The sequence below is a fragment of the Micropterus dolomieu genome, linkage group LG09 (genome assembly GCF_021292245.1).
Source record: "Micropterus dolomieu isolate WLL.071019.BEF.003 ecotype Adirondacks linkage group LG09, ASM2129224v1, whole genome shotgun sequence".
NCBI lineage: Eukaryota > Metazoa > Chordata > Actinopteri > Centrarchiformes > Centrarchidae > Micropterus > Micropterus dolomieu.
The window spans coordinates 7,523,723-7,535,727 of record NC_060158.1 but is presented as its reverse complement, the minus strand read 5'-3'; the positions used below and the strand labels follow the sequence as shown (position 1 = coordinate 7,535,727).

General features: G+C 39.6%; 1 protein-coding gene across 3 annotated transcripts in view; it reads right to left on the bottom strand.

The window, feature by feature from the left end:
- The window catches only part of ints8 (integrator complex subunit 8), a 12,332-nt gene extending 327 nt beyond the window's left edge, over positions 1-12,005 (bottom strand). Inside the window, exons 1-27 of one of the 3 annotated variants that reach the window (XM_046058504.1) lie at positions 11,931-12,005; positions 10,375-10,513; positions 9,319-9,493; positions 8,845-8,985; positions 8,099-8,170; positions 7,840-7,891; positions 7,426-7,605; positions 7,021-7,128; positions 6,750-6,902; positions 6,323-6,423; positions 5,926-6,067; positions 5,501-5,571; positions 5,122-5,297; positions 4,845-4,975; positions 4,567-4,677; positions 4,089-4,293; positions 3,683-3,804; positions 2,507-2,691; positions 2,318-2,351; positions 2,149-2,208; positions 1,944-2,005; positions 1,741-1,859; positions 1,344-1,447; positions 1,020-1,070; positions 769-842; positions 625-689; positions 404-447 (exon numbers count right to left, since the gene is read on the bottom strand). In XM_046058504.1, coding sequence (XP_045914460.1) covers positions 404-447; positions 625-689; positions 769-842; positions 1,020-1,070; positions 1,344-1,447; positions 1,741-1,859; positions 1,944-2,005; positions 2,149-2,208; positions 2,318-2,351; positions 2,507-2,691; positions 3,683-3,804; positions 4,089-4,293; positions 4,567-4,677; positions 4,845-4,975; positions 5,122-5,297; positions 5,501-5,571; positions 5,926-6,067; positions 6,323-6,423; positions 6,750-6,902; positions 7,021-7,128; positions 7,426-7,605; positions 7,840-7,891; positions 8,099-8,170; positions 8,845-8,985; positions 9,319-9,493; positions 10,375-10,513; positions 11,931-11,954 — 2,901 coding nt within the window. In that variant the 5' untranslated portion in view covers positions 11,955-12,005. Of the gene's footprint in view, positions 1-403; positions 448-624; positions 690-768; positions 843-1,019; positions 1,071-1,343; positions 1,448-1,740; positions 1,860-1,943; positions 2,006-2,148; positions 2,209-2,317; positions 2,352-2,506; positions 2,692-3,682; positions 3,805-4,088; positions 4,294-4,566; positions 4,678-4,844; positions 4,976-5,121; positions 5,298-5,500; positions 5,572-5,925; positions 6,068-6,322; positions 6,424-6,749; positions 6,903-7,020; positions 7,129-7,425; positions 7,606-7,839; positions 7,892-8,098; positions 8,171-8,844; positions 8,986-9,318; positions 9,494-10,374; positions 10,514-11,532; positions 11,554-11,827 lie in introns of those variants that run through there. The other 2 variants (XM_046058505.1, XM_046058506.1) reach the window with 2 other exon arrangements.

The window sequence follows — 12,005 nt, the reverse complement described above, 5'->3', positions numbered from 1 at the left end:
TCATTTCTAGGAAACGTACATAACCCATTTAAACATGATTCTAAATATATTTTAAACAAAGTTTATACAAAACCAAAATTCAAAGCTGCTAATTGCCAAGTGAATCCTTACTGCACTAATGTCACTCAATTAAAACTAAATTTGGTGAAATTCAGACAAACCAAAAGGATTAAATGTTTCTATAAGAGCTAAGAAGATTACATAAACTATTTAAAAACAGTGTTCTGTCTGGAAAAACACAATGCTGAAAATACTTTCCACTCTCAAAAGTCTATTTTGGTTTGTCATCAAAAGGACAACAAGCTACTCTTAACATTAAACATGAGTTTTTAAAAGCATAACAGCAGTTTGTTATCTTTGTGCAAAACAGGTTGACAAATTAACTAGGGTTTGACCTACTTACCGCTATTTGTCTCTTCTCAGTCTCTCCACGTTTGTGGTGAATATCTCAACTCGCAGTCAAGGAAGAAAAAAATTACAAGAGCCTCAAGAAACAAGATGATAATTATGAAAAGACAGAGTTAAACAACTTTTTTTGCAAAAGGAGAATTGTCATGGGAGTGATTTAATCCACTTCTGAAGGTCTGTATTTGCAATCGTGAATCAAAACATCAGAGAGGATACATGTGAGGAATTCCAGGATGGTGACGTCCCAGATGTATTCGTAGAACGAGTCCATGGCATCGTGACTGTGGGGACAAAAAGAAGATGTGAGAGCTGTTCAGAGTAGTGCTGTTGGTCTTAACTGTTCAGCGTGTCGTGTCATGCCTGTTCTGTTCTTGAAGAGCTTTAAATGCCGTCATGTAGTCCACCTCTCGCAGGAACTGACAGAGAACAGCAACCTAACAAGAAACGGAGACAACCTAGTTTAATGTGGAAAAATCAAAGCAAGCAGGATGTGAAAATAGACATTTTACCATGACGCTGAAAGTGTAACAAACCTGGTATTTTATTCAATCATACCTGGACACCAGTCTAATACGCTGACATTTTCACAAACACTGATGCAGGAAACTGACCTGTGTGTGGCAGTTCATCATTGAACAGCACTTGATCATCCTCTTCAGGACCTGCAAACAACAGTCAGTTATTGAAGTATTGATTCATAGTAATGAGACGTGAGAACAACAGTGGACAGACACTGCAATTCATTGACTAAGGATGTTAACTGTCTACCTTTTGTTGTTAATCTTCTTAATGTATGTTGTACAGTAGAATTACTTTAGAAACTGTCAGTGAACGGAAACCTTTTTATTTTTTTAATTTCCAATACCAACAGCTGTTCATTGTAAACCTAGGTGTAATGTTTTATCAGAAATTGGTGAGTAGCCTGTGTGATCTACCTGGTCAGTGTAGACATCAGGGGGAACAGCTTTGGTGAAGAAGTCGGAGCACACAGCTCCAGCCTGGAGGTAAAGGTTCAGTGCAGCAGAGTACTGATTGGTCACTACAAATGGTGAAGAAAAAGAAGGCTTTAGTCTAACTAAGACATCTGGGTCACACTGTGTTTATAATTTCCCTAAATTGTTGTACCATTTTAATCAGCCAGATGTTTGGTGTTTGCCAAAACAATCAGTACTAACCCTTCTTTAATTCAGTGATTCAACAAATAATTTTTGCCACTTCTATTAAACCCTAATTTGTCTAAATCCATTGATGAGCAGTTTAGAAACTCTCAAATATTCATTGATGATTAATTACTAAAGACAAAAAAATCCTGGTCTTCTTGTGTTTTCTTACCAAAGTATATATCGGCCTGTGTGATGAGCCATGACTGGTTATTAGGATTCAGGGTGATGGCATAGGACACCAGCTCTTTGACCGTCACAGCCACAGCCTCCACATCTACCGCCTGTATGCTGCTCGACACAAACACATCGTCACATTTAGTGGTTGGTTAATGAAATCTTAAACATTTCATTAAAGAAAAAGAAATGTCTTACTTTGGAAGGGTAGATGGCCAGATGGTGAGGTGTTCTGCTGTCACTTCATTTACAATATCATCCTAAAGAAAGAGAGAACAGTTGGTGTCCAGACTGAAACTGCAACAAAAGCTACCACGGTATTTGTAGACTTACTGCAACATTAAAACCATTCTAGAAAACTCCCCCTTGCTTTGCTTTTGGATAATTCTACTACCACACATACCCGCACTATGCTGTGGAGCCTCACAAACAGTGAGATGAGGGTTGTCAGCACCAACGGCTCCTGTTAGAAATAAAAAGAAACATGTTACCTCTGCATCAACAGCACCTCATCCAATGAAACTTTAATATGTCCACAGTGGGTTTAAGTTTGGCTTATTTACTTTACTTACTCTAAGTTTCTTGATGAAGGTGATGAATTTGCTCCTAAATAAGTCAGACAACGAAAATATACCAGAATGAGCACCTGTGTATGCTTATGTGCAGCCTGTAATTGTGTTGTAATGCTCTTTATCTGCATTATTCTAAAACATATTAACACAATCATATCTTAAGTGGTAGTAGGTGTGGCTGCAGCGTACCGGTGCAGGATGCCCATGGAGGACTCTCTGTGTTTAATGAGGCCCACTCTGCCGTCGTTGTTCCTCTTGTGCTGGATGGACACGCTGCAGATCTGCACCACCACGTCCCACAGCTCCTTGGCTGTGCGCCGACACTCTTTAGGACCTGGGAGCTCTTTGCATGTTGATGCCAGTAGCTGGCCGAGCTATATCATAAGGAAACAGAGGGGAGGAAATTTAACAAGTGAAAATCACAGCGGCCCTTCTGACTGTGTCAATCATCCTGGACCCAGCGAAAGGTCCATCTCTCATGGAGATCACTTTTTTTCCCCCCCAAAAGGTACCAAATATGTCCAACTGAATTATGGGAACGTGCATAATGAGCATGTGCAATACATTTACTGTTAAAGAATATTTCTGTAGTGGTACAGGCAGTAAATTACACTTTAAATTCTCCACATTTCCTAAGCATTCGCTTAAATCTGCAATAATTGTTTGTTTTTTTGGCAAATTGGGGGCGCAACAAGAAGCTGTATGCACAACACTGACATGTTATCACCTTATAAAGTCAAATCAGTTGCCTTTTTACACAACGAGCACACATGGAGCAACATTAATACTAATTGGAAGCCTTGTTTCTGTCCATCTGATAAATATCAGTCCAATATTCACTGTCTTTTAACTGTTTTGATCTCCAACTCCTGAGGGAAATATCTGGCTTTTTTGCTGCTAAATGCTCCACTGAGTTCACCAGCTAGCTGCTAATGCTCTCTGTTGTCTGGTGCTGGACAGGTTCCACAAACAGTAGATTTATCAGGGCTTTTTTTTTTTTGCTGAGTGCTGCTGATGAGAGCCAGAAAACCAAAGTAGTGAGCTGAAGGAAGTGACACCTTTCACATGCTCATTAAGAGAGAAATACCGTGGATCTTTAAATGCAGTGGTGCATGCAGCAACAAGCAGACACAGGCTGTTATGCTGTGGCTCTTACTGCAGCTGGCTAATCTTAAGATTTCAGGAATCCAGTGAGCATATAAAGTTTTTTCGGTGGCCCAGTGAAGTCAACATTAACATAGCGGAAAAATAAAACAAAATAGTCTATTTTAATTATTTCATAACTTACAAAAATGTTATGGGCTTCTTGGAACAATGTATTTGTGGAATCAAGTGTAGTAATGGGCTTGAAAACAGACTTTTTACCTTGATGTATGGGTTGTTCATGACCAGAGATGGCGGCACCTGTAGAGTCAGGTAATCGTTCTCCCTCCAGTTCAACATGAAGGCGACACACTCCTCTCCTACCACCTGACGCAGAGGCAGATCTGGAGACAAAGACAAGGACCTCTTGTAATTAAGGGCATCTGAAAAGTAGGTGCTGATGCTGTTTACTGTGTTTGAGGTTGGCGAGAGAAGCTTTAAAATATTAGAAACAGCTTTTGCATAGTCTACAATATTATTGATAGAACGTCCAAACTTCATACATTATCTCTTATTTCACTGCAGTATTAATCTAAGTTAGCAAGTTCCACAAAGCCCAACATCAGAAAATTAAAAAGAAATTATAGGCGGGTAAAGACCAGGTAACAGTTTGTGTCTATCAACTCACCGTGAATCCTCATCTCCAGGTATCCTCTGACCCTGCTGACCAGGTCGGGGGGCGGTCGCTCCTTGCTGCCCTCGGCCGCCATCGTCTCGTGGGCCCGGACTTCCAGCAGCAGCATCTCGTTCAGCATCACCTGCCTCAGCTTCGGAGAGAACTCGGTAACAAGCTCCAGGCAGGCTGAGAAAAGCTGCCGTGCATGGGCAAAGTCCTGAGACAACGGGAAAACATGATAGATGAAGTATTTAACATTTGAACTTTTATCAGATTGTCACTGCTTGGAGCTGCTAAACAAGCTCATTCCACATTTCTGATCCTATTGAAAAAGTTATTCACAGTGCCTCAAGTGAGACAGCTCAAACAGTCTTCATTGATCATTCTTGCTCTCCATTTTGATGCATAATTAGGAGCCTAAAAATATCCCTAACCAGAAAAGGGTTTTCTTTCCAAGTTACATTTCTGAGCACTGATCATGTAAGCACACCTTTATTGATATGCAGTGGAGTCCTTTCGCCATGAGGATGTAAACCAGGTCCTTTGTCAGGTTGTCTTTAATGCCAAGGATCACGTTAATGTAGTCTGGAGGAACTTCCCACTGTACACACAAATGGAAAGAGGTATTTTATTATGTATATTTCATTTGATCTGAAAATCTATATTTTGGTGAATCATATTTAATATGAGTATATTATGTAAAATACAAAATCTTGAATGTCTTTGATACCAGCACTTTTTATTTTTATCAGTTTGTTGACCTCTGACCTTGCTGTTGACCCTCCAGAAGGGTCGTTCGGCCATGCCGTGGAGTTCGATGAGGATCTGTCTGATCCTGCGCGGCTCCAGTGAAAGGATGAGCTGTTGCTCCAACTGCCCTATGTTCACACTCGGTGAAGCTGTGGAGGGGTGAACCAAAATTCAGTCACAAGAGACTGAAACATGCCACTGAGCAGTAATAGATCTTTCCTGTTGACAATGGGCAGTTTGACAGACGACAAACGGATAAGTTGGATGTCACCGAATAGTATGTACAAGAAAATACCTGGAATGTCATAGAAAGAAGGCAGAGGCTTGGCGCTGAGGTTGATTGTAGCCGATCTCTTCCTCATCTGCTCCGCCAGGACCTTCCTCTCCTCCTCCTTCACCAGCTCCATGAAGAGCTTGTGAGACGACACCACAAACAGCAGAGACAGATCCTCCAAGCTTCCACTCAGAGTCCTGAGAGATAAGAATGGTCTCATTTAAAACACGATTTAGTGATATGGGTCTGTTGACAGTTTCATGTCAAATCAGTGCCGTTTAAGGAGATGCAGACTGTGAAAAAGATACTGCACTGCACAGTGAGCTGCTCTGTAGCCAGAGGTACTTGTACATTTGTTGTACTTGGCAAGTAAAGTGACAATGACTCTGCTGTCACTCACTTCATGAAAATGCCCATGTTTCTTCTGGATGTCTCAGACGGACGCTCCTTTTCCATGGAAAGTGTGCACACCTGCACGACAACAAAAAATTGTATTTAAATGTGCAGTATCTTCTAATTTTACAATCATAAAGAACAAAAAACATCCCCAAAGTCCCACAAACCCCTTTCCATAATCAAAAGGTCCAAGCTTCACTACCACTGTTCAGCCTGTTTTCATTATTTAAAGTAATCTGAGTTTGATAGTGGATATCAAAGACTGAAGGAAAGATGGATGCATCTGTTACAACAAGACTTAAATCTGAGACGTCCTTTGTATGTGCCGAGGTTTGTACACTGAAGCTCCAGGATGTTCCAAACATTAATTATTCATTCAAGAATCTCAAATGACACACACACTGATTTGGGACATAAGAAGGTGAGTACCTCCAAAATGAAGTCCACCATCCTTTTACTGGGCTTGAGGAGGAGCTGCTGGAAACGCACACTGAGGACTTCTCCTTCCAAAGCATCTCGGACGGCATTGCAAACACACAGCTTATGGCAAACCTCATCCAGGCTTGATTCCCTGCAGGGTGTTAGAAATGGGTTGTTTGACAGATTGTCTGCGCAATAATTTTAATTCTCTCTAAAACTGATAAATTCCCTCTAATAACGCAAATCTTATTGCAACGGCAATATCGGTCAAAATAATCACAATTAGAATTTTTGTTTTATCTAAATCTTTAACCTTTAATCTTTTTTTTTTTTATTTAAGCCCTAGGAGGTACCTTGTTTCAATGCATATCATACAGTATGTTTGACATTAGTTTGACTGTCTCACCCTTGTTGGACTTTGTACAGGAACTCCCTGAGAACAGACCGTCTGAAGTCGTTTGGCAAACTGCGGGACACGTTGTCTTTGATGAAGGCTTCAATGACAACCTGTCATAGGGAGGAAGTGGCATTTATTAACAAATTAACATAATTATCCTAGCTTTAGACTTGGTTGAACTGGACTTGGTTGAAGATACTGGAATTCCATATTCCAGTATCTTCAACCAAGTCCAGTTGCCCTTGATTTTAACCTTCGTTGGATAACTATGACCTGGATGACTGAGAATCTTCATAGACAAATTAACATAATATTAGTATATAAGTACCACACATGATTCACAATAAAACATGCCACATTTCTCATTATGTAGTTCAAGGTGTATTTTTACAAAACAAATCTTTAGCTTTAATTTCCCTGCAGTGTCTGCTCTGACCTGGTACTTGTGCGCTCTGATCAGGCTGTTGATGTGGTCGTAAGCTGTGGTCTGGGAGTCTGAGGGGTCACAGTCTTCAGTTAAAGCTTTGCAGGCGTTCCAGTAGCCAGCCAGACGTTTCTCATCCAGGTGAACGTGGACAGTCGAGTCCAGCTGAAAAACATAAATAAATGACTGAGATCCACGAATTGCGTTGCAGCCAAATTGTTATGGACAACAACATGCCAGGACAGCATTGTGACTTCATCTAAGCAATTTCAGGTAGATGTACCTTCTTTAAGAGTTCTTTTGTCTGTCTGAAGTGATCCCGGGCTTTCTGATAGGTTGGCTGGTCTGTGCAGCCTTGCTGGAAGAAAATAGCTCCCAAATCATAATGCACCTGAAACACAAAATACAAATTAGACCAGTTTTGGATTACACACACTAGAAAATCAATTAACTTAAACTGAAACATTATTAAGTTACATTTTGAAAATTCATTTCCATTATTTTTGTCTGTAGATTATATAAAGTATGTGAAAATGAAAATGAAATGAAAATCTATTGTTCTGACGCACACACTCCCCAGTTTCTCCCTTGAGAGATCAATAAAGCTCATCTAATTGTATGTAATTAAAATTATCTGAGCAAGACAACACTGTTGTTGTGTGTAGTGGAAACAGTGTTGTCCACTAACCTGGCAGTGCAGCTCATCGGCACTGATGCGAAGCCCTGCAGTCGATGACTCTGTCTCTCCGTTGGCAGCAGCATCAGCAGCTAGCAGATCCAGAGTCCTCAGGGTGTGAATGTAGAAATCTTTCTTCAGCTGCAGAGCTCCTTCCAGGACACTGATGGAATCGGTCGCCTGCTCTTTAAGCTGAGGGCATTGAAAGAGAGCACATTAAATGTAACCTACTAGACAATTTCTTTGCCAGTGGACAGGGACAAAACGGGAAAAAGGGATATAATGACATGTTGTTCATCCAGCTATCTGGCATACCTAAATGTATCTAAAATGTGGATGACATGTTTATTAATATCAGCAATAGTTTGAGAAAGTATATAGCATGACAGTGTTTCAAGATTTCCACTTATACATAAAAAAACTCACCACAGCAAGGATGTTTTCCGTCATCTCTTTCTCCTGCTGCACAACACTCAACCTATGAGAGGCCACAAGAGAAGAACTCACTATCATCTTGATGCCACTAAAACTGAGCTCTTAAAAGCTATTCGGATTTATTTTTTTTAACTGTATGTGCAACGGATTTAAGTTTCAGATAAGCATGAATACATTTATTTGTTCTGTAAAGAATTTAAGCTTGTTCCAAATCAGAGGGCAATAACAGGAAGGAAGGAGCAGAATTTACATGTTCATCTGGTGAGGTCCCGGTTTGGTCTGTTTCTCTGGAAAGCTGCTCAGCACAATGGTTCTGATGGCCCTTTGAAAGACACAAGAAGAATTGGACATGGAGATGGTTAAAATTTGTTGTTTTTCTTTCTATCATCTACATTTATTCTTTGAGACTAATTGCTAAAAATCAATAAATGTTCAGATGCACTCACTAAGTCCGAATCGGGTTACTTGCCAAGTAGGTTTTCCCATTCAAGTGATTTGTTTTGGTATTTTGGTGCATAACAATAAACACAGTAAGAGAAAATAAATTTAAAAAGGCTAAAAAAAACAAGTCAATAAAGTATAACTATATAATAGAAAAATGGTCAGTAAACATATGAAAAATATGTACAATAGCTCTGTTTTTAGAATGGAAGAGCTGTAAGCTGTACAGCTTGCGCAGGAATGTGCAAAAATTCACAGTATAAAGTGTAAGGAATAAGAAATATGTGCAATGTTCAGATAATCTAAAAGATCTGGGTTAATGTGATGCATTGAGACAGATGTGGTGCCTGCGTGTTAATGTAATGTGTAGTGTCTATTGGAGGGGATACAGGTCCATTTCATAGCAGTAGTAGTTCACTCTGAGACAGGATTAGGATAGGATGCAACAATCTGAACTGCCGACCACAGCGGAATTAGCCAGGCTCTCCAACAACAACAAGCTGGTGCGTCTGACCTCATTGAGTTTTGTGTGTTTTCCCAGTGAATCTTACTCACCAGCGGTTGTATATGACAACAGCCATGGCTGTAGTAGGAGGCAGAGTAGACAGATCCAGGTCCACATGTTTCACCCCTGGTGGCACTTTGCTCACACATAGGAGCTCGTTCAGTAACATGTTTAACACTGGAATGGTCAAGCTGGCAGGGAAGAAAGATAAATCATTACATGATGCAACAATCTCTTTCTGTTAAGGTAATTACGCAGTTACCATTCTAAAATGTTGGAAAATACATTTGCATAATTTTAAAAGGTCAAAATAACAGAATGCCACAAATCCTGACTGGGTCAAAACCTGCAACCTAAAATTTCACACATTAACTAAAATGAAGGATTACCGTGTCCTCTACAAAATAACACATTTCTGCTGCCTGCTAAAGTGACTTAAATTAAAAGGTACACATGCTTAAAAAAAACATGAAAAGTTACACTGACTTCCTCCACATTATAAAGTTAAAAAGCCTTTCACGCACCCTTTCTCAAGAGCATCCAGATCCCACTTCATATGTGCAGCTACTTTCAGTGCCAGCAGCTTCAGTGTGCGGTTCCTGCGGTTGTCTGCCGGAGGCTGCACTTGATTCTGCTCATTCACCGAGGGCTTGGATGCCTGCTCCAGGAACTGGATGATCAGCTGCACTGGCGTTGGGTCTGTGAAAACATACATACATAAATAAAAGCATTAACAGGCACACAATGTGTTAATTCGAGGAGTCCACTCATACATCCAACCTCGAATGCTTTTAGACTGTTCCAATTCATAAATGTATTATATGCCATCAGTTATATTTATTGTGGACCCACTTTTCATTAATTTGCCTCTTCGGGAAATAATTTTCACAGAGAGAGTGATAGCCTTTGCTTTGTGATTCTTACAAAAACAGCACCAAAGCCTCAAGTGTGCCATCATGATTTTGAGAGCCAATATAAAGCTCTAAAGCTAGATGCACTGCAGATATCGCAATATGGTGTCATTTTGTTCCGTGGGGTAACGTTTGACACGTTACCCAACAGGGGGAAAATGCACCATGAAACAACAAAATGGTCATGAAAATTTGTGAATTTGTTTTTGAACAATGTCTTTTCATTTAATAGGCAATTATTATGCAAAACACAAAGATAACTGTTACTTCTATGAACGTGACACTGAAACAGAGTGACAACATTTATACATTTCATCTAATAAATGCACTTTACTCAACAATGAAAGTCAAAAGACAAGGAGATTGATACAATAAAGAATTGTTACCCAATACACAAGGCACGTATATAGATACGTTTTTGTAAAATGATTTGCGGAGTCATGAGTTTCCATCCATTTTCAGCCATGTTTAACTTATTGAGATAAAAAGAGAAAAGGTTCTATGGTAGTTGATACATTGAGTCCAGATGTTTATTGGAGGGAAAGAATCCGTATTACTAAGATATAAATAAGCTATAAATTATTAACTTGGTTTATTTGATTAAAAGACAAAAACAAATTTACCACAAGGCACTGTTAAATAAATGTTCATAAGTAACACTGAGCTGACCCGGGCTTGACTTCTGCAGGTGTTCCTCTAGCAGACTGCCGTCCAGAAGGAACTCAAACCAGGAAGTCTGAGGAGGGGTGTTGGGCCGGCTGCTGGTCACAGCAGCGACCCGGTCCGCAGCCTCTGCACTCATCCTCCCCTGGTGAAAAATGACAAAGATTTGTTTTAAATGTGTTTAATCTTTTAAGACATCACAGAGAGACCTACAGTAAAGGTTATAAGTCAGATTCCGACTAGCGTAAAGCTCTATCAGGGTTCCGACTCTTTTCCAGGTCATTTTATGAATAGCCTCAACACAATTTTGCCTACTAAAAAAATCCCAGCATTCTGTTGGACATTAGCTTTCTACAATCACTGTGGTCCTGAGCACAAATGCAGTGTGACGGTACAAAAAGCTATTTCAGACATGTTGCTCACTGTACATCTGTCGGACCACTGTCACAACGCCACACTTTATTTACACCTCACAACGATATGCAAGTGTAATATGGTATAAAAAACTGGGTCAATAGGTGTGCAAATATCAAAAGTTAACTGATATTCTAAAGAACGCATCACAAGAATAGGAAATATGAATTTGAAATTAAACCAAGCTGTGTTATAAATATGTTTATCACACCACTTCAAATCACATCATTAAAATAATTTCCCTTGACGTAATATTTTGCAGGACATTTTTCTTTTTCTCTCATTTTCCATGTGTTTTCCATGACTGGAAAATTGGTCAACTGTTTTCCAGGACATGTGGAAACTTCATCTACTCTCTCTCCGTCTATATCAGCAAGAATGTATGACGCAAGTGGTTACTTTGCATATTCAGATTTTTAATACAAAATATAATCAACTAATAAATTGGTGTATGATTTCCTACTATAGATAGATAACACTTAGACAGACTTAGACACACAGATTATCTTGAAATGAACTTCAGTTCTTGTACTGCTGTATATTTACATTAAGGTAAGCTTATTTTTATTTATATAATAACAAAATCATTTTTGTAGTTCACATTTCCATATTGAAAACACACGGCCATATTCTATACCTTTTCTTTACCTAATCTATTATTAATTGTCTTGCATGTTGTGGAAGCATATTATATTACAAGCTTCCACGTACATCAACGATTTAAGTTGAGTATTTAGATAACTTAATTACCTACTTATGGACCATGAAAGCTAATAAATAATAGCTTTATGTTCGTTCGTTGCCAGGAGAGCTTTAATCTCATTAACGTGTAGTCCCGAATGGGCGGAGTTATCAACTTGTCAGCGAGAAGAGTGGGACTTTGACTTAACAAAGATGTTTCGGGGCTGCAAGTGTACTAAATCAAGCGCTCGTTTTCCACCCATTCTGTGTTGTGTTTGTAACTAGCAGTGTTTTGAGCTAATATTACAGCTAACTGGCTAAAATCTACAGCCGGGCCCGGACACAGAGAGACGGACAATCTTACCTCAAGAGGCCAAAAGGAACAAGCAGAAGATATGAGGTAAATATACACAAAAAAATCTCAAAATTAAGTGCAGGGACAGCTACACGGGCTGTTTGATTCTCACATAATTCATTCTGCGCTTCGCCATCTCTCCACCGTGTTTCCGGTTCCGCTTCAGGGAGACACACAGAGCGCCATG